At 42.0% G+C, this 21,872-nt stretch overlaps 1 protein-coding gene across 5 annotated transcripts in view; it reads right to left on the bottom strand.

Annotated features, from left to right (window-relative positions):
- Nucleotides 1-13,868, bottom strand: part of grin2bb (glutamate receptor, ionotropic, N-methyl D-aspartate 2B, genome duplicate b) — a 139,069-nt gene extending 125,201 nt beyond the window's left edge. The window contains exons 1-2 of one of the 5 annotated variants that reach the window (XM_084931136.1): nt 13,473-13,868; nt 4,878-5,578 (exon numbers count right to left, since the gene is read on the bottom strand). In XM_084931136.1, coding sequence (XP_084787262.1) covers nt 4,878-4,886 — 9 coding nt within the window. In that variant the 5' untranslated portion in view covers nt 4,887-5,578; nt 13,473-13,868. Of the gene's footprint in view, nt 1-4,877; nt 5,579-11,639; nt 11,661-13,031 lie in introns of those variants that run through there. The other 4 variants (XM_084931133.1, XM_084931132.1, XM_084931135.1 and 1 more) reach the window with 4 other exon arrangements.
- Nucleotides 13,869-21,872: the final 8,004 nt, after the last annotated feature.

The following is a 21,872-nucleotide window of genomic DNA, read 5'->3' as shown; positions in this document are numbered from 1 at the left end:
AGTAACATCTGGTTGACAGCGCATATAATCAGAACCTCAACACAATGGGTTCTAATTATGGGGTGACAATGTCTCTTATCTTCTCTTATATTTGTATATATTTCTCTTGTTTGCTATTTATTCCTGCTGTCTACTACTATTTATATTTTATTCTAGCACAGTTGGTGTGGAGCACCCACAATTTCGTTGTACATGTACAATGACAATAAAGGCCTATTCTATTCTATTCTATTCCACTGATGCAGGTCTGCAATGTGACACACTCGCTTTATTGGGTACACTTGTTCGGCTGCTTGTTAATGCAAAAATCTAGTCAGCCAATCACACCGCAGCAACTCCGTGCATTCAGGCATGTAAACACAGTCAAGATGATCTGCTGAAGTTCACATCGACCATCAGAATGAAGAAGAAAAGTGATTTAAGTGACTTTGAGTATTTCAGAGACTGCTGATGTACTGGGTTTTTCCCACACAGCCATCTCTGGTGTTTACAGAGAATAGAATCTCTAGGTGAAAATACCTTGTTGATGTAAGAGGAGAATGGATTTGAGCTGATAGAAAGACTACAGGAACTTAAATAACCACTTGTTGCAACCAAGGTATGCAGAAGAGCATCTCTGAAAGCACAACCTGTCAGACCTTGAAGGAGATGTGCTACAGCAGCAGAAGACCGGGTGTCATTCCTGTCCCCCATGAACAGAAAGTGAGGCTGCTGTTCACTCGGCATCACCTGCTGTCAGGTCGTCTAATTTCTCGGCACACCTTTGGGCCCTTTAGTACCAACTGAGCATCATTTAAACGCCACAGCCTGCCTGCGTACTGTTGCTGACCATGTCCAAACCTTTGTGACCACAGTGTACTCATCTTCTGATCGCTGATTCCAGCAGGAAAGCATCGCGTCACAAGGCTCAAATCATCTCACCAGATCACAGTTCAGTAGGCCACCTTTGGGAATTGGTGAAGTGGGAGATTCACATCATGGTGCACCTGACACATCTGCAGTAACTGTGAGATGCTATCGTGTCAACATGGCTCAAACTCTCTGAGCACTTATTTGAATCTGTGCCATAAAGAATTAAGGCAGCTCTGAAGGAACCTGCGTGACAGCCGAGTAGCTCATCCAGTTTGGCTTATTTACCTAAAATTATTTCCAAATAATTTTTAGTAGAAGAGCATTCTGATTCTTGCCTCCTGTACTCGATGCAAGTAGCACCCTCACCTAAGACACGCTGAAGTGTTTTTTAGCAGTAGCCTGCTGTGTGCTAAATATTAGAAAGTACGACTTCACAGTTCATGTATCACAGACATGAGTCTCACCTAAGCTTCTCTCTCTTTGTTCCCTGTTGCAAGATTTCTTTTTCATGCGATGACAAAACAGCAGCTGGGTTTGAGTTTGACATCACTTTTACACCAACAAAAAGCAATTTTAACCTCACTGTTTGTCTACCATTTAGACACCTAATCACCGGGAAACTGCTCAGTGGGTCGGCCCAGGGACTTTACAAATTCTGACGAATAAATAAAAGGAACAACAAATCACCTGAGAGATGACGCGAGGAACCAGTCGCTCTGCATAACAATGAAAATTTAGGCTGTTTGTTGACCGTAAAAAGGCAACTCCCGTACAGCTACTCATACCGTCGATCAAGCGAGCGAGCAGAGGTGCCACAACCAGAACAGAACAACGTTACTCCTACAGCGTAATTTAGAAGGAAAGTCAGACTAAAGAGCTTTCGCTACATGTCGTCCTACCTAATCAGCTCTGAAGGGCCTCACTTGAAGGTGAAGTGAAAAGCTGGCCGTCATCTCAAGAGAGGAGGCACAATTACTATTAGAAATTCATATGGCTGCGCTCTGAGGGTTTCTCACCTGCACTGAGAGGGTCAACCGCTGCGTGGAGTGAGTGTGAATGTTAAATTGTTGGTTTCAAAGTTGATGAAACTTGGATCTAAAGCTGTCGTTCGTCAGACCACCGGTCGTCGATAAGCACGGTGGAAGGGGGCTGCACTGAAATGCATTCAAACTGATAACGTGGCAGCACGTCTTATCTGTTCAATCTGGTTTCTAATAAGGTGTCAGAGCTGTTAGGTGTTGCGTCAGTTCTACCTTCAGGCGGGACTGTTGTATTTACCTGAAATATTAACACAGTAAGATGCTGTGAGGATCTGCGTGCCAGGCAAACTAATTGGAAGCATGGAAGCAGAAAAAAAAATACCGAACAGGATACACATGGAAGAATCCAGATTTCAGCTGTGAACTAGCGACTGAGTGAAGAGCATCTTTTCAGGGTTTTTTTTTATCATTATACACGAAGGAAGAACCCCACAAATGCATGGGTGGATGAGGAATTTCTGCACCTTCGCTGCTTTGCACTTCTGCCTCTCCCTCTCTCTCTCTCTGGCTCTGGGTAAACAATAAACACCAGGCTGCTCAGCACCTGTAATCCTTCGACGACTCAATCAACATTTGTAAAGCTGGTCACATGAGGCTCGCGTCCAAAACTGACTCAGCCGGCTGTCTCTGAGCTCCAGCATCAACATCTCGGCGCCCGTACAGTCATGGCAGTTCACTGCTGCCACTCCGTTCACGGTTCACCGATCAAACCAAGGGCCACGCTTCCCGCCTGACAAGAGAGCCAGTGCTCAGATCCAGTAATCCTCTCTGCCCAACCCGCCCTCCGGAAAAACACCCAGCATCACAGCGGCGCAACAACAACGCACACCCCTCCAAGGCCTTGCTGCTTATGCACTCCGAGGTACATCTGTCTACAAAGCTGCCTCCTTCATCCAGTGTCAGTGAAGCTCCCTCAGGATTTGGCGCCTGCGCCTGGATCTTTGCCTGTTTTTCTTCCTTTTTCTTTTTTGTCTGCCACGCCTTAACCCCTCTCCTGCTCGCTGTCATCATAACGGAAATCAGAGTGTTGAAATGGAAAACGAAGTTTTGATTGAAATACTGTGGGCAGGAATTTGGACACCGCGGAGCCTGAACAGCATATGTTAATAAGTGAGCAGAATACAGCCGGTACATTGTTGAAGCTGTTGTGTTTTGCGAGGGAGGGACACACCAGCTGTCACACCTCCTCCAAGTCACGCTTCGGCAAAGACGTGCATCATAATCAGATAGTTACATCAGACTCCTGTGAGCCGGCGAGCGCAAATTAGTTCAAAGATTTGGGAGCGTAAACTGGCCTCACCCGTTGCTAAAAACCAATCCGGCCAAGAATCTAATCCGCGATGCCACCAGGAGACAAATCCTAGAGCTGCTCCGTTGGCAGGAGCCGGACGCAGTGACAGAACAAAGGATTTTGCACATATTCTGTTTCAAAACTGTCGAGGAAGGCACGAACGCACTTTCCCCTGATCTAACGGTGCGCTCTGTTGCTAATGAAAGCCATGCAAATTCTCCTTTAAAGGCTTATTTTACTTGCACCCTTTGTCACCGCGCCTCTCAGACACCTCGTTCCATTGTCTTTCTGCGCCCCTCCAACTTTTAAATATGCCTTTCATCGGTCGAACTCCTGAGCGGCTGCCAGGAGCACGAGCTCAGCAATAAAATCGGCTCCAGTTTCCTCCACTCTGTTGCTTTATGCAGTCACTATTGTCTAGACCTGTTTTCCCTCGTGAAGCGGCACAACTCTTCGTTTTGATGGGCTTATTGAAGCTAGTGTCTCGTTATCCCTTATCTCAACACCGAGCTCTCTCACAAAGCACCACGACAAAAGAACAAGTGACAAAAACAAAAAAAAACACACACACACGCAATTTGTACTTTTTTTCCTTTTGCACTATAAATGTTTTGTTTCTTCTGTTTCTTGTGATTGCTCACTCTTACTGAAAATAAACATGGCCACAGAAAGTGACTTACCCTCTAAAACAGGCCTTTTGTTAAGCAATGTGCATGAATAGAACTGAAGATTTATTTAAACTGCATGAAAAATGTGCAGTGTTTTATTATCAGACCTTTTTTTTTTTTAACTATACGTAAAAATACATTTAGTTTGACCCGATCAAACCATGAAGGAAATCCTTCATATTTCACAAAGCAGCCATTAAGCCATTATTTCCACTTCCTCTCGTAGTTTACATCAGCGGTCCCCAACCTTTTTTGCGCCACGGACCGGTTTATGCCCGACAATATTTTCATGGACCGGCCTTTAAGGTGTCGCGGATAAATAGAACAAAATAAAACTAGTACCGGTACCGAAAAAAAGAAAATTTATTCATAACACACGTGAAAAGACCCAGGAAAACCGAGTAAACGATAAAAACAATAACAAAATAACGCTGAAAACCGATAAAAACCCTGAAAACTATACATTTCACACCTGAACCTCAACTCTCGCGGCCCGGTACCAAACGACTCACGGACCGGTACCGGTCCGAGGCCCGGGGGTTGGGGACCGCTGGTTTACATGACCTGAAATTATCATGAACGAGGGCAGTTTCTAAGAAGGTTAAATAAGGGTTGAGTTAATCGCAACTGCCGGATATCAGCGGTCACAGTGGTGGCAGCGTTTCAGATGTTACAGTACATGTGAAAGTTCATTAAGTTGATTAAAGTAGTAAAAGCTGTGAAATGTGAGAAAAACAAGGCACTCTAAGTCAATTTTCAGTTGGAAATGCCACCCATTTGCAGCCTCTGAAATAGAAAGAATCTGCATTTGCATGGCTGCTAAATGTCATTTTAAATTGCAGGTCGTTTATATTTGTGTGTTTTTTATAGAGGTGTCACCTTAGACTCCGCTGAGCTGCTGCGATAGAGATTTTATTCACCATTTTCTGATTCCCCGGCTTATCAAAGATTTAATTTGAGGTGAAGTTTTAAGCGATACCCATGGACACATATGCACAGCCCCAATTACTTAAATCACCGGCCTACCTTGAACATTGCCAGCCCGGATCTCCTCTCTACTCTTCAGAACTGGCATGATGGAGTGATCTGGGATTCGACTCCTCCTCTCATAGCCTCGGATGAAGGGATGGTGGACAGACGAAGGCACACGCAGAGGGCTGAAAAGTGAGGTCTAGCAGGCTGAGGGATGAGCAGAGTTGTGCTTGATGGGTGGAGAGGGGTGACGCTTGGGCTGTTATCAGTGTGAGGGGGTAGTGGTAGTGGTGGTGGTGGGGGGGGGGGAGCAGGAAGGTTTAAAAAACCAAGAACAAAAAGTCTAATCTGCAAAGAACCAGATCCAAACTGGCTGAAAAATGCTTTTCACTGAGCGTTTTAGAGGAATTTAAAAACGGATCATCAACTCAAAATGTCAGCACTCTTATGGGGAAGAAAAGCCGAATGATGGCGAACGGAGAGTGTTGAACGGGCGGACTTTCATTCGTCTTTTTCCATCTGATTGTCTTTCCTCTTCCTCCAAAGTTGGTGATGCAGGTCTCCTTCCTCAAGTCTGCAAGTGTGTGAATACTGTTGCCGTGGAGATGAGGAGATGAGCAGCAGTGTGTGTATATGTGCGCGTACTCTTCGTCTTTTTCTTCTTCTCCTGCTTCCCTCTATTCCTTCTTCTGTCGCTCTGTGCCTTTGCTTAATTTAGCCAGTCATGATCCTCGGCTTGCCGGCCCGCTCCTCGTCTGAAAGAGACAAGGAAAGAGTCAGATGGCCGAGTAAGGCTGCGGATGAAGTGTTGTTGGTGAAGGCTGAAAGCCACTGTGTACACAAGTCAATTGCCTCTGAGGTCAAGGCTTAACTCAGTCAAGCCGCTGTGTCTACATGCCCCTTTCACTGCAATCTGAATGTGCTGAATGTTGTTACATTGTTGTTGTTGTTTTTTCACAGGAGATACTTTTGGTAGTTTTTTTTCCTTCTCAGGCCTTTATAAGGTCTGCCTGTACTCAATAAACACACTGGCTTTAAGGCTCGTTATTAAATTAATGAATCAATGCAACACTTTGATTTTTTTTAGGTACGATTTTTTTGGAAAGATATGCTAAAAAATTTACTTTCTTCTGCCAGAATATATACCAACACAGAGCACACTAGGAGATTATACATCCACATCCTGGTTTTCATCTGTTACTGTTTCAGATTGCGATTGTTTATGTCCGATCATTTCAGAATTGCAGCCCTCACGTGCACTGGTGTCTACTTAACTGATTTACTTAAAGGTTTAAATGTGGAGTGTTTTACCTCTAGCAGCAATGGATTCGGAGCTATGTCACCAATTTATCACGTCACATGATGCACATTACACCAGTGGGGATAGGCATGAAGAAGACAGCTTAAAAAGGGTGTAGAAAATGCTGAATTTAAAATATTCAAAAACAGGAGTTGGCTAGTAGAGTGTGACTGAAATCCTCAAGACTCTAATATTTTATAGCTATAGATATTTATTCCACTATGTGCTCAGGTCAGCGCACAAAACAAGTGGCTGTTGTAAAGAATTCAATGGGCTTCTGGGAGTTTTATGGGAGCAGGACAGTACATTTGGCTTTAAGCTTAAAAAGTCTCTGGTGTGATGCCCTCCATGGTTAAAAGTGTCATTATTGATTTTTGATCAATTTATTGTTTTTCAAATGTGCAGAATCCTTAAATCTATGTGCAAATTAAATGATTGTTTTTAAACTTGTTTGTTCCCTGTTTTTACACAGATCTTCCAGGGCCGACAGAGTAAAGCAGCGTAGGCTAAAGGTGGGAGGATCAACCCAAATATCGACAGTATTGATAACAACGCTGGTATTGGTGTCGGACCGATACTAGCACAATAGGATCGATACTTTGTTTCTATCCTCTAACTTCAGTATGCCTGTCGAATTGTGTTGAAAAAATAGACCTCAGACATGCAGTATGAAAAATGTTTAAACCTTTTTATGTTGACTGTCACGTCTATTTTATTTATAGCATATTTAAACAACAGAAGCTGACCTAAAGTGCTTTAGAGACAGCGACATTTACATTCAAGGTATCCAAACAAAAAACAACCCCAGTTTCAAAATACGTGAAAATCTGAAAGGTGTGTTTTTAATTGTGATGTAATTTGGCACATGAACAGCTGATCACAGGAATCATCCAGCCTGCTTCAGGAAATAAATAAATAAATAAATCCAAACTTTCCTACCCTTAATGATCTAAACCAGTCTCAGGGATAAAAAGCCTGCAAATCACCCCTACTTTGTCTTTCCCATGAGTCTGAAGACATACATCTGCATACATTACTAAAAGATGATATCCTTTCAGGGATGACAGCTTAAATTCTCAACACTATCAGGGTCATTTAAGTTAAAAAAGTGTGATCTGATTGTTTGGGCTCTCTCCTCATGCCAGGCAGCTCTCTGTCTCTCTCTCTCTGTATTACCTCCCTGTCGTTTGCATCAATGGTGAAAATAAAATTAGGGCTAAAGTTCTTTTGAACCAGAGAGCTCTGACTTCCTGCTTGTCCTGTCCTGCATTCAGTAAACAGCGACATTGTCATACAGATTATAAGCTTCAGATATTGCATGCCTTTACCTTTATCTATTTTGTTGATTTTGCTATTGTTTCTATGCATAAAAATATAAAAATAAAAAGCAGGATTGGCTTTGAGGTATCTAGGACAACGCTCTTTGGGCGAACTACTAGAGGCGTAACTTATTCTGCAAGTGGACTAAGAGTAGTGGCATAGAGGGACCAAACTTTGAAAGAAAGGCCAAAGTGGCAGAGATACAATCAAGAACAAAATCAGGGAGAGAGAACACAGAAGGTGGAGATTAAAGAGTCGAAGTGACAGGCTTTGTATTGAGGCTAGGCTAAATTTGGGCGCAGCATTGTGACTCAGGTTGTGGATTTTAATTCGACCCTAAATCATCGTCAGCTGATCTTTTGGACTCCTACGTGGTGTCTTAAAGGGGAGAAGAAGGTACAAGTAAAAAACAAGTGGACGTCATCATCAGACAGCAGGTTGAAAAACACAGTATATATGCAGGACTTCTAACTGGTGCAGCAAAAGTTGGATGCAGCCATGCAGATGCATTATTTAGCTTTCCGTGCTTGCTTTGTAAAACAGTGGGAACGGATAAAGCCTAGGCTGTTAGAGACATGAAACATTTATGGGAGGAAATTAACAGCACCTGTTGTTGGACATTATAGGACATTATTCTACGAAAGAACAAGCAGAGCAACTAATTATCATTTACACACTACAGGAACATTTTACTTAATATGTACAAATAACTGTGAAAGTAAGTTATTTTTTACAAGGAAGTGTTTAAGAAGTGTTAGAAATCATAGTTAAATGTTCACTGTGAGTTTTTTTTTTTATACAGAACTACGTGAACTTCTTTTTAATGTTGGCATTAATTGTACATTCATATTAAATGAATGTTACATTTGGTTTGTAAGCTGAATTAAATGGTTTTTCCTCACTCTGGGTCAGACATCGCATAAAAAAATTGAATAAGATTCACCGGCCACCACTGACAAACTTCAAAACACTGATTAAGTTTTAACTGACTGCAATTCAAAATTGCAAAATGTTTTTGTGTATCGTGTAAAAGCTCCACTAAGGACCAGAGTTGCTGCAGCGCATCAGTCTCGTGCTCTGTGATGGCTTGGTCACATTAGATGACCACCAGCTCGTGACCTGGAAAAATCAGCGGTTCCCAGTTGCAACCAAAGACAAGGTCACCCAAACATCGAGCACGCAACGTCCTCATCATCTGGGCGACCACTTTAGATTGAAAGGTGACTGCGGAGGCAACCTGTCTCCAAAGATTCGCAGCCCACCACAGTTTGCGGAGGAATTTTTAAATTTCTGTTTCATCTCTCTGAGGTTAGAGCTCAACTCTGAATGTAAGGAGTTAATGTGCATTGCTGTGTATGCAGATAGCTGCTCATTTGAAATTCATCACAGTCAACTGATCACAAACATGTTGCACATTAATGAGGTCAAATTCCCAATTTGACCTTATTAATTTACAGACTAATAGCAGACTAACTCTGTCTTGATGCATCGAGGACAGTAACTGGTCCCCATCTATGCATAACCATTACAAAGGCAAGAAACCTGCAAGTACATTGCACATGGTCGCGGTCTCAAATCACTAAGTTCCCTTGTGGTGGTATAAAATGATGTAATGATCCATCAGTATTAAAAATATCTAAGCTGTAGCCTGACTAATGTATGCTATGTCTAGTTTTTCATCCTTTAACAGATCTTTACTGGCACACGCTCATAAGATAGGATATGCCTATTTCTGGCAACATGTGCGTATTTATTGCATCTTGAAGTAGATGCAGGATATGTAGGTACACAGAGTTTAGCCCTTAGGAAAACTGTCAGAGGATATGTGCATGTGTAGAATTTTAATCCCGTCTGGCAGTGAAATGAATTATTCATTCAACAAATTTTATTTACAAAAATCCATCTTTCTCTCTGACTCCTTCTAATTATCTCTGACTCTCATAGTGACATTAATATGATTCTGATGGCTTGACTCGTAGAATAATGCGGTACATCCTTACATAAACCTTTTGCATTAAACAACTGGTCAAGGCTTATTTGTTTATTCATTTAGTATCCTCGCTATGAACCAACAGCTTCTCAAAATATTGAATTATGCAATCCCAGAGAGCCATTTTATGGATGTAAATGTGAATGCTTTTATGGTTATGTATACGTAACTCAATATTACTCAAAATGAACAGCGGCTAACTGATTACTTGTTTTATGGCATGTGAAATTAGTTTGTTTTTAAATGGTGATTTTGTGTTTTTCATGTATACGGTAAAGATCTCTACAATATTAAAACCGCATTAACGGACCAAAGTATTGAACCACACATCTAAATTCAGGTGTTTTCAGCCCAGTTGCCACTGATGTTTAAATCAAGCACATGGCCAGCCTGCCTGTACAAACATATGTGAAAGAATTTTAAACGAGCTCTCCGAGTTTGAGCGTGGTACTGTGATAGCATGGAAACTTTGTCAGTTTTTAAAATTTCATCCCTCCTAGATATCCCACAATCAGCTGTTAGATATATTATTGCAAAAGTGAAGGCTTTAGGACTTAGACCATGCCAGGTTACAGAGCAGGATCGCTGAGTGCGTAAAAGTCGCCAACACTCATTAACATCAGCACAAAAACTGTGCGCCGGGAGCTTCATGGCTTTGGCTTCTATGACCAACTGGCTGGTGTAATGTGTGGCCCAGTACTTTGGTCTATATAGAGAAAGTCCAACATCATGTATGAAGACTGCCTAAAAATCATGTTCTATTTTACAGCTGCTTATGAGAAATGCCTAGAAACTGTTTTCATACTGACACAAAACAGATTAAATTAATAGGAGATCATTAAAAGGTGTGACTCTTATTATTTAGTTATTGTTATCTTGTAGTTATTCTTACCTACAGACTCAGTTCACTTTTGCTCTCTTTTGTCTAATGGTGCATTTGAATCATTTTTAGGATATTTATTCTGTTTTTACTTTTTAACAGCTAACTGGCATCAAGAATATAAACACATTACTTGAGTACAGGCAAATTCTCACTTTGTATTGATTTTAAAATCTCACTGATCATACATCTTTCATCTGAAGCACATTAAGGGCTTATTAACCTGTTACATAGGGCAGGGCGTATACAGGGCGATCTGCTGGTTATCCCAAAGTTTCTGCTAGTAGACAAAGGTCAGCAGGTGTTTGCTGTCAGAGCTGCCAAACTGTGGCACAGTCCGACCTTTGAGATCAAAAAGGGAACTTCTTTACTGTCTTTTAAATCTCTTCTTAAAACATTTTTATGGAAAAGCTTTCATGGATGTTTAAAAGGTGGCAATGTTCTTTTATTTTTCATTATTTGCCTTTCTTTTTTTTCCAGGAGTTTTTTTAAAGCTTATAAATTTCTTCCTGTGAAGCAGTTCCTAACTTTGTTAAATATTAGTATTATTTACCTAACCATTTTAATTTGAAATGGGACTTTATAGCCTAATTCCCAGCATACAGTCTTTTGCATCGCCTTTAGTGTGCACTGTACTCAATAAAGTCCTGCTGAAGAGTCAATTAGAGCAAAGTTGGTGTATGAGTGATATTAGGTCTGTGATTTATTCACTGTCAACGATCTGTCGCAGACCCACTGGGGAGGAGACAAGAAGAAGAAATGTAACACAGGAGGAGGATGACATCAGTTTGGCACTGGCTAACGCACCTCCACCAGCTCAGGCGCACAATAAGGAATGAAAGAATAGTAATGAACAGATGTAAATCCATGCACCTGCACGCTGCACTGGACTAACTGAGTGAGTCACCTGGTATAAGCTTCATTCTGCGCGTTAGAAATAGTGCGTGAGTGAGGGATATTTTGTGCTCCGAAATGCAGCTGAACGTGTGAGAGTGTGAAATTCTTGAAGATGTAATCTCAATTATACAGACTTTTTTTTTAAGTGGATAAACAACCAATTAGTCACAGAGCGACGACGAAAGGTGAAACCGTGCAAGCAACTCTGGTGGAAAATACAAAAACAGCCATCACCTGCAGATGAAAGTTCATGCAGAATACATTTCCACCAGCTTCATGCAGACTTCCAAATGTACACAAACGCATGCACACTCTTGCTCCGTCAGCTGTGCTCTTGCACACGTATTTAGGGTACACACCTTCTTTTCATGCATGTGCATACGCTCACTTGCAAAGAAGAAGTGAGTGCTTTATTAATTCACTACTCACCTAATTAACTCTTTTCTGTAACACATAATTTATAGACTGTAGTGGAGATGTTTTACAGAGGAGCAGAGTTGAGACACAAAAGCAAAGACAGAGCAAAACGAGCGGTCCTTCATATTCCTTCATGACGACATCCCACTCTCAGAACAATCAAGAAAGAGGGATTCATTAAGCCTCTTTATCAGTCCATAAGAAGGGGGTGGGCGGTGAGACTAAAGTAGCTGGTGTGGGCCTATGCTAGTAGGCAAAATTTTTCACCTTACGGCTGAGTGCACAGGCAATTTTCAGTTAAATGTCCATGTGTATATGGGCTAATTGAGAATAGACTAGCAGTGGTAATGCTTTAAAGCAGCTCTCCCAAAAAAGGTGTGGCGGTGAGAAGTAGAGACGTAGCATCAAACAAAACACAGAGGGAAAGGGGACAAATGTGACAGAGGAAAAGAGGAAGGTAGTGATGAAATGGCGCGTGATGTTCTACCTATTTTAATCTGTCTATCAGTCTGTCTCTATCTAAAGACCTGCTGTCTATTACACCTTAAATCCACAGCGAGGAATTACCCGCTGAATCCACTGATCAACATCCAGCTAATGGTAACCGGTCTCTGTTGGCCCGAAAGGGAGTGAGAATGAAAGCGGGGAATAAAAGAAAATGGAGAGATCTGGGTGAAAGTGGGAGGAAAACTGAAAACATGCTGAAGAGGGAAGATTGTGTGTCTGTGTGCGTTGGTGTGTGTGTGTGTGTGTGTGTGTGTGTGTGTGTGTGTGTGTGTGTGTGTGTGTGTGTGTGTGTGTGTGTGTGTGTGTGTGTGTGGGATGGGAAGGGGCTGGGAGGCAGTAAAAGTACTAATGGCTGCTGATGGACTGGCAGAATCAAAATAAGCACAAAATCAAGCATGAAATGGGATACACTATTAATGACTTGAGATGGCCATTAGCGCCAAACTTTGAATGCAGCTCAGCAGATCATGTGAAAAGAATATCATTCCTTTTAGGACAAATATCCCAAACTTTGCCAAAATTCGGCTGTCAAAGTCAATAAAATTACACCAGTGAGACTGCAAACTTATTTTTTTTCCATTTCGAACGCATTACAAAACAAATAAATATATATAAAGATTTTTTTTTTTTTATTAAATCATGACATGTGTACAGATAAAAAAAAAGATTTCTCAAAGACAACAATTAAAAATGGGCGCACTTGGCCATGATGATGAGGACAGATGAGGAGAAGGATGCGAGACCAGACCGATATCGACTCACTGAACGCTCATCCTTTAGGCATAGTTTAGTGTGCGAGTGCATGTGTGTGTTAATGTGTGTTTTATGTATACGTAAAGCACACACAAATACACACAGACAGACAGATAGACAGACACTAAACGATATTGAACCTACCTAGAGTAACAATTAAGAATCCCGCAAGAGTGTGATGCAAAAGAAATGGGTGTGGAGGGGACCAAAAGAGAAGGAAAAGGGGGGGAAAAATAGTCATTCATGAGGAGTTTTTTAGTTGTCTTTGAAAAAAAATCATCCAAGATCATTAATCATCAGACTTTAGACACAGAAAGAGGCGTAGGATGGGGTATGATGACCTGACGAGCAGCATTTTGATGTGAAATGCAAAGGAGGGACTGACAGGAATGATATGGTTTGGTGAAAAGAGAAGAAGGAAGAGTGAAGAGGGAGAAAGAAAGGGCAAAAAAAATTGGAAAAACAAAATTCCCTTCTTTCCCCTCTATCTCACTCATAAATATAAGAAATTGTACACCAGGTAGATGGAGAAATAGATGAGGAGGCAAATGACGGAGAGAGAGACTATATGAAAAGATGAAGCACCTCCCAGCACTGCGATGAGGAATAAGAAAAATATAAAACGAAAGAAAAAATTGAATACTCCAAAGCCTTCCGTTTTTGCTCTGTTTAGTGAGGCGAGGAGGGGGCTTTCAGTTATATCCCCCCCTCTCTCTCTCTCTGCAACTGGTCAGTCTTCTTTTATCTTCTGTCCTCCTCAAAGCAAGACGCTACCTTCCCTTCAGATGAGCGGTAACCCTTTGCCAACACAGCTGTTGGACATGGCACTCAGGCTGGCTGCATGGTGGGGTGCTGCTACGCAGAGATACAGAGTGTGGAGCCGAAACACACCTCTGGCTGGCGTAGAGCGGCGAGCGCAACTCAAACTGCGCTCGCTCTCCTCCCCCTCCTTCCAAGAGAGCGAGAGAAAGAGAGAGCGATGTGGAGGTGGGTCCCTCTGTAGGATTGTGAATTAGAGATATGCTACAGTGAAGCCAGGCTGCTGCAACAATTGTCAAGAAAATTGTTTCCAATACAGAAAGCAATGGCTCCCTCTGTTGTTGCTCTGTTTTAATTGGAGATTAGACTCGGCAGCATCTGAGGGAGACAGCGGAACGAGCTGAAAGAACAGTGCCACACTGCGAAACGATACCCCATTACAAGTAAAACACCTGCATTTCAAAGTACATTAGGACTGCTAATGATGCTTTTTACAAAAAAGTAAAAATCTAAAGTTCTGCAAAGCCGAAAGTCACAACTTAAAACTGTATTAAACTCTATTTTGGCATTATAATGTAATAATATTAGTAAATTGGAATAAATACTTTGTTTCAGTCTAAATTTTAATAATAAAAAAATTACTCTGCCAGAACATGAGCAGAGAAAAAGAAGGAAAATGTGAAAAAGAGAGAGCTCTATTTTCTTTGACTTAAAACAGGAATGTGTATACAGTCAAGAGTTAAAGTGGGATTGGGGGGGGGGGGGGGGTCTTAATGTACAGACTGTGATCAGCTGACCTCTTGCTCTTTACAAATTTATACACCTGAATCAACCAGATGTCAGCAGATGTTTCATGAGTTGTCCTGGCTGATTTCCATCCTCTGCACTGAGGGTACACTGTTTATACTAACTAGACAGCCACTGTGCACCAGTCCCACACTTGTTCTTTACTTTAAATCCATCACAGTACAGCAATCTAACCTGTTAATCCTGCACTAATCTGCAGAGGATTTTCATGCTTTTAATGATTTTGATCCATAACACAGTTAGTCAACCTCAGCTTGTTTAGCCGTTTCACACAATATGAAAACAGATTATCTCACATGTACGGACCAAAATATCTGATTTAAAAACATGAGGACTCACATGTAAACTTTAAATTTCCAGTTTATCAAATCCCACTGAGCAGTCCTTACCTTTGCATCTAACCTCTCTTCTTCCTCTCCCCATCTTTCGCCATCTCTGAGGGAAGTTGGCTCTTTCTTTTCTCTCCCTGTGAAATACAGCAGCTGGGCGTTAAGCTAGCAACAAACTGCACACAAACAGTTCGTGTGTTTGTTGATGTTTGTTGAGCTGAAAGAAACGTAGCATTTGAAATGACCTGCCACTTAAAAAACGTCGCTCCAAACAACAGTTCTGACAGACAAAAAAAACAAAAACCTTGCTTCCTTCATGCTCGCTACTTTTCATAGGGCTAGCTACATGCTGAAGTACCGCTACCAAAACTTTTGGATACGTGCAGTCCTTGTGATCGTGCTGTTGTGAAAAGAAAAAAAAACTTTTACCCCTGACTGTGGCACACGATTGTGCCTCTTTAACCTCTGTTTATGCGACATCCTCTGGTGACTATTACACGAACAGGACTGACTTTCATGTGTTACTGTTCAGGCTCAACTCGGTTTGATGTTTGAAGGCCTGCACGTGAAACAATAACTCCCTCGGTTAAACCAAAAGTATCCAACCTGTTTTCAAAATGTAAGAAGTGGAAAGTACAGATTTTTTTTATGTAGTGACTAAAGTGGTTATTTTAGCACACATTAAGCTGGGCTCACACTGTGCGATTTTTTTCAGTCGCGTTATTCAGCTTCTGCTCAAACTGTACGATTGACTCACAGGGGTTAGAAGTTCGTAGGTCACGATGCTCTGATGCGACCCGAGTACTCAAACTGTGCGTCCATAAAAATGAAGGTTATAACCTACGAACTTCTTACCCCTGCGAGTCAATCGTACAGTTTGAGCAGAAGCTGAATAACGCGACTGAATAAAATCGCACAGTGTGAGCCCAGCTTTACTCTGTGAATGTGTTGCCTGACTTTTCTGTTGTTAGCTGAAGTGGCAACTTGTGCTCTTCTGCGCATGTTGGTTGTAACGAGTGGTTATGACCAGTGTTGGGTAAGTTACTTTAAATTAGTAACTTAGTTACATTACTAGTTACTTCCATCAAAAGTAACTCAGTTACTTCAAGTTACTCGTTACTTTCAAAGTAACTAGTTACTAGGGAAAGTAACTTTGGTTTTACTCAGACTTCTCTTGTTACAGTTTTTCTCAAATGTTAAAACACAAAAGCCAATCCTGTAACCCAAATGACCAGTAGTCTAAACACATTTACTAAATGTAGCCACCATATTCCAGTACCATAAACACATGTCACATGAAGACACAATTCACAAAACACAACCCTCTGTACTCATAAATCTAAACACATTTTTCCTTGCTAAAACACATGTTGCAAAACAACTCTGCTCATATTCTCAAATGAAAGCCCATGTGATGCAAAATGCTTGCCACAGTCACCAATCTTTGAACACAGGGAACACACCTGGCGTCAGTCACTACACACAACGACTCAAAATTGAAGACACCTGTTGCTAATGATGTGACCCCACCTATAAAAGCATAGTTTGGTGAAGATGCCAAACAATCACAATGGATGAAGGCATTCGAGCGTGCGGAAGGAGAAGAGCTGCAGGCCAAAGAGGAAGAGGGGTTGAGATCAGAGGAGGAAGAGGTGAAGGCCTAAGGAGTAGAGGAGGAAGAGAAGGAGGCCAACAAGAGAGAGGAGAAGGTCCAGGTGGGAGAAGAAGACAACCTCGCACCATCATAACAGATGATATGCGAGCAACAGTAATTGATCATGTCATTGGCCATGGCATGACAATGGCTGAAGCGGGACGAAGAGTACATCCAAACCTGAGTAGGTTCACCGTGGCCACCATTATCAAGGCATTTAGACAACACAACAGGTATAGTACGCTATTGCTTTCTTTGTCACACTACAGTTTTACAGGCCTGTGAAAGTGGTCTGTTACTTTACATGTAGTTTTACATATAAATCAGTCAATTGACAACACATGTTTCTTTCTTTAGAGCTGAAAGGATGCCACATAGAGGTGGGAGGGTTGCCATATTCACAGCGGCACAAGAAACCCTCATTGCAGATATGGTCCGTGAGAACAACTGCATTAGACTCCGAGAGATCAGAGACAAAGTCATTGCAGATAATGTAAACTTTGAGAACGTTGATGCTGTCAGCGTGTCCACAATAGACCGAGTTCTCCGGCGCCAACAGATGAGGATGAAACAGGTCTACAGGGTTCCCTTTGAGCGCAACTCTGCGCGACACATAGAACAACGTTACGAGTATGTGCAAGTACGTATACATCCATGTCCACAGTACAGTTAGTGGACATACTGTGTTGCTTAGTGGCCTACATTACTTCTGGACAATACTGTGCTACCTGATTGACCGTTCTGAACACCTGTACGCTTTTCCATGTTCACAGAGGATAATGCAGTTGGACGCGATGGCCAGACCCCATGAGTACCTCTTCCTGGATGAGGCTGGCTTCAACCTCCAGAAACGAAGGCGAAGAGTCCGTAACATCATTGGCCAAAGAGCCATCACTGAGGTTCCTGGCCAACGGGGGGGTAATATTACTCTTTGTGCAGCTATGGGTACGGAGGGGCTTGTCCACCGGCATGCTGTCCTTGGGTCTTACAACACCCAACGTCTCCTCACCTTCCTAGAGGAGCTAAAAGACATCCTCCTGGACCGTCAACAACACCATCCTAGGCTAGCACATCACATGTATGTGATCATTTGGGACAACGTCCGCTTCCACAAAACACACCAAATCAGAGAGTGGTTCACCACCAACAGTGACCACTTTTTAAACGTCTGTCTGCCACCCTACTCCCCTTTCCTGAACCCTATAGAGGAGTTCTTCTCATCATGGAGATGGAAGGTGTATGACAGACAGCCATACACAAGAGAGAACCTCGTACGGGCAATGGAGCTGGCCTGTGCTGACATCCCAGTGGAGGCCTTCCAGGGATGGATTCGCCATTCCAGGGCGTTTTTCCCGCGGTGCCTAGCAAGGGACAATATAGCCTGTGATGTGGATGAGGTGATGTGGCCCAATGCAGCTCGGCGACATGATGCCGCACAGTGACTGTGTGTAATACTGTAAAAAGACCGTGTAGACAATAAAAAAGACTTCACACCCTGATCATGTTTCCGAGAGTACTGTTGTGTGCGATAGATTCTGTTTTTGCATTGAGTTGTGTTACAGTAGTGTACGTACATGCAGGATGTTTTTATAGATTTATAGTCTTCATGTGAAACTCACAAATCTAAATGCCTAATCCTCTGCAGGGTTCTATGACGATCCGTTACTGTACAGTTTATAAAAATATGCATTGGCAGTTATGAACCAAAGAACCTTCTCACAAATTGAGCATTGTGTTTTCAATTGTTTTGCTGTAGTGTGTAATGCTGTGTATAGTGTTTACAGTTTTGACAGCTTCGAGCTGCTCTCTTGGTGTGGGAGTTTGAGTTTTGCAGTGGGAAGGTGTGGTTGTGTTTATGTAGCTTTAGAGAAGGGTGTTGTGTTTGGACATTGGGGGACCTGGTGGTAACGTTTGTGACATGTGTTTTAGCATTTGAGAAAAACTGTAATGTGTTGCTTCCGTAACTGGATACCCAGCCAGAGTGCCAGTCTTCTAGCTTGCTTACTTGCCACAAGTGCACTGTGCCACCTACCAATAGAAAGGAAAAGATAATGTGCATATTTCCACGAGAGAAATCCCACACCTGGACCGTCGTTGACCGCCACCATGATTCTAGCCTACGTCACAGCGTCATGTGCACTTTTTACATCCAACACAAAAACTGCAGTCGTGGTGCTTTGATTGTACTCAGAACTCAGAAATTCTGCCTTCTGAATAGGAAGATGTAGGTAACACCAGACTGCAGATGAGCTGCATACAGGGCTGGACTGGGACAAAACAATCCGCCCGGGCATTTTGACTAGAGACTGGCCCGCCATTATAGGAAAAATCATAAAGCCTTTGAATGAAAACAAACACTGTTGTGACAGTGATGTACACTGTTCTGATGGTATATATGTATCAATCTATCAATCGTTTGTGGTAAGACTCAGATAATTATTTTTTTAAAAGCTAAACATTTTAAATGAGAATAAGAAAGTAAAGTATTTCTTTGTGCCCACCTCTCCCTGTTAATGCCCTACCTGCCCCCCTGGCAACACTTTGCTAGACCCGCCCCTGCACAGTTACCAGCTGTCAGCTACTTAGAAAAGGATCCTGGTGTTATTTGTTAACTCATTCATGTCACCTAAAAGGTAAACTTGTTTCTCCATCACCTGTTCAGCTCTGATGATTCAGTAAGGACATCTCCTGGTTTCATCTGGTTTCCCTCTCACCAGATATCCAAACTGACATCATGACCAGCAGCTTTACAGCTGTGGCTCCAGCAAACATCAGCTGATACTAGAAAGTAATATTAAATAAATTCTAACAACAGCGGATCAAACGTGCTGCTGTTGTTTAACACGACATCCGCGGGAAGTGGGCGATAAACAAACAAGAGAGAAAAGCCATCAGCTGATCATTGATCAGTTTAATGATTAATGTAGCAACAGGAGAGGGAGGGGAGAGAATGAGCAAAGAAGAGGCAGCTGTGCAGCAAAGACACAGAATAACTCCAGCTTTGTGTCTTTTTCATTGTAGCTGAAGTCCGAGACAAACTGTTCCTTTTCACCTCAATACGAAACGCGTAATATTTTCTCTGAATACGAGACGATTCCGTTTTTTAGGGAACGGTTGGCAACTCTGATAATTAACCTTATGAACAAAATAAAGTTCAACATCAGTAACATCATAGCACCCACCCAGCTGTATAGAAACTCCGTCATGCTAGCTAGCACGCAGTACGAAAAAGTCAGCATAACGCCAACTAAACTTGGTTTATATCTGACCAGATACACTGCAGGTCATAACTTCTTACCTGAAGTTCAGTTCACCTGACACTGGGACGGGTGGCCGCTTCGGGTCTCTCCTCTTGCCTCCCCTTTCCCTCATCCACCTGCTGGCTTCCACCACTTGCTAATGTTACTGAATCTGTGGAAGCTCCGCGATAGCCACCACACGAAGTAACGAATAACGAGCTAAATCCCAGTAACGAGTAACGCGTTCCTGATTTTGGCATAATAACTAGTTACCGTGCTCGTTACCACAATAATAACGTAGTTACTGTAACGCGTTACTTAATAACGCGTTAGTCCCAACACTGGTTATGACTAATGGCATCAACAAGGCATTTTCATAATATCCATGAGCTAGTGGATATTCTCTGTTAACACTATGACAATAGAGATTAAACAATAGAGATGATTTCTGAAATACTCAGACCAAGCTGTCTGCCACCAGCAACCATGCCACAATCAAAGTTACAAAATCAACTCTCCTACTTATTCTAAGGCTCAGTTTGAACTTCAGCAGGCCGTCCTGACCCTGTCTACATGCTTAAACAACTAAGTTGGTGTCATCTGATTGCATTAAGCAGTTAACCAGGTGTACCTAATAAAGTGAGAGGTGAGTGTATATTTGACAGTGTGTTCTGTGTTCCTGTGCTTATACATTCACCCCCATAAAAGCTCAGTAAAGGCCCAAATAAAATGCTAATGGAAATTCTTTGCTTACACACAGTAGGCTGCAGCTTTTTTTTTTCAATTCTTGGGTTATCTACTGTATTCGATGTGTGTTCAAGTTTTATATTACAGCTCAATTATTTACATAAAAAATATGCACGCAATCAGCCTGTGAAATAGAATTTACACTTATTTACACTCATCAGTATATAAAAAAGTTACATTTTGCTTGAAGTCTTTATATACGCTCAGCTTATTGTACTAAATATGAGTGGTAGAACTGGGAATTTTGAGTATTAGTTACATATATGTTAGGATTACTGTTGCAGTGTGAAACTAAGTTTTTCTAATTGTGAAAATATAACTTATATAGGTTTGTTGTTATGATTTTGTAGTTTTTCTTCTTCTTTTTCTTAAATTCATTTACTCTTTCCATCGCTGACTTGTGTTAATTCAATAGACAAACAGGTATGATTCTGTACCTTCTCTTTGGTGCAGAAAGTGTGTTATTTACAGTTTCATTCAGTGGGAAATATAAAGCAGTAGATTATGTGAGAGACCTCTAGTGGTAGTTTGTATAGGTTCATGTATGATTCGCCTGACAACACAGAAAATGGAGCTTTCTAACATGTGGTTTTAATTCAAAACAAGCATTTTTTTTTTTTTTACTTTGTTTTATTTTTTTTATTCTTTGCGCCTGAACTAAATATGTAATAAAATCAAACAGAAAGGCATCCCGCTTATGTGGCGTGTTGCCACAGAAACCTGCCAGCTTGTGAATGAAGCTGCCTACAGGTAACGTTTATGGGAATGTGTGCTTGAAAAGGGTATCCAACAACTCCTGTAGTTCGTATTACTGCATCATGCAGCATGATTCTTACGGTGACTCCTCACTTGTCCATGTGGGTCAAAGACTGTATTTAAATGATGGATGTAGCCACAGAGATATCACCCACTTGTGTTGTGCTAAACATTTTGAATCCTTAACATTAGTGCCAAAAAGTTCATTTTTTTCTTCCATAGCTAGCCTCAGTAGCCCGACATTGAACTGTCAGGGCCCCCACTCTTGATCGCCGTACAACAAATATTGTGCTAAACGCCATACAGCACCTCCTTCAGGAGGTGGGCCCATGTCATCTCTTTGGTCTCCATCGGCCCAGCCACCAGGCATGTTCCCTCAACTTCCCTCCCCAGGCTTGCCTCCAGGGTGCCTCCAGGGTGCCTCCAGGGTGCATCCCTGGTAACGATATCCCAGGCAGGGTGGAAGTGTCCCTTGATATCTTCTCTCTCAGAGGGATTAAATGTTCCAGGCATGTCTTAGTGTGAGGAGCCCCCGGGGCAGATGCAGGATATGTTGGAGAGATTACATCTTGCGGTTGGCCTGGTGATGGATGGATGTTTGGAGCCAGATTTGGAAGACAGTATGGATAAAATACATAAAATACACCATTATCAGAGAACTTACTTACTGTAGGAAGCTGCAATAATGAACTGT

This window comes from Perissodus microlepis, chromosome 6 (assembly GCF_051167445.1).
Source record: "Perissodus microlepis isolate ML-2025 ecotype Zambia chromosome 6, ASM5116744v1, whole genome shotgun sequence".
In the NCBI taxonomy this organism is placed as follows: Eukaryota; Metazoa; Chordata; class Actinopteri; order Cichliformes; family Cichlidae; genus Perissodus; species Perissodus microlepis.
Note: the sequence above shows the minus strand (reverse complement) of the source record. Positions and strands in the feature narration are given on the sequence as shown.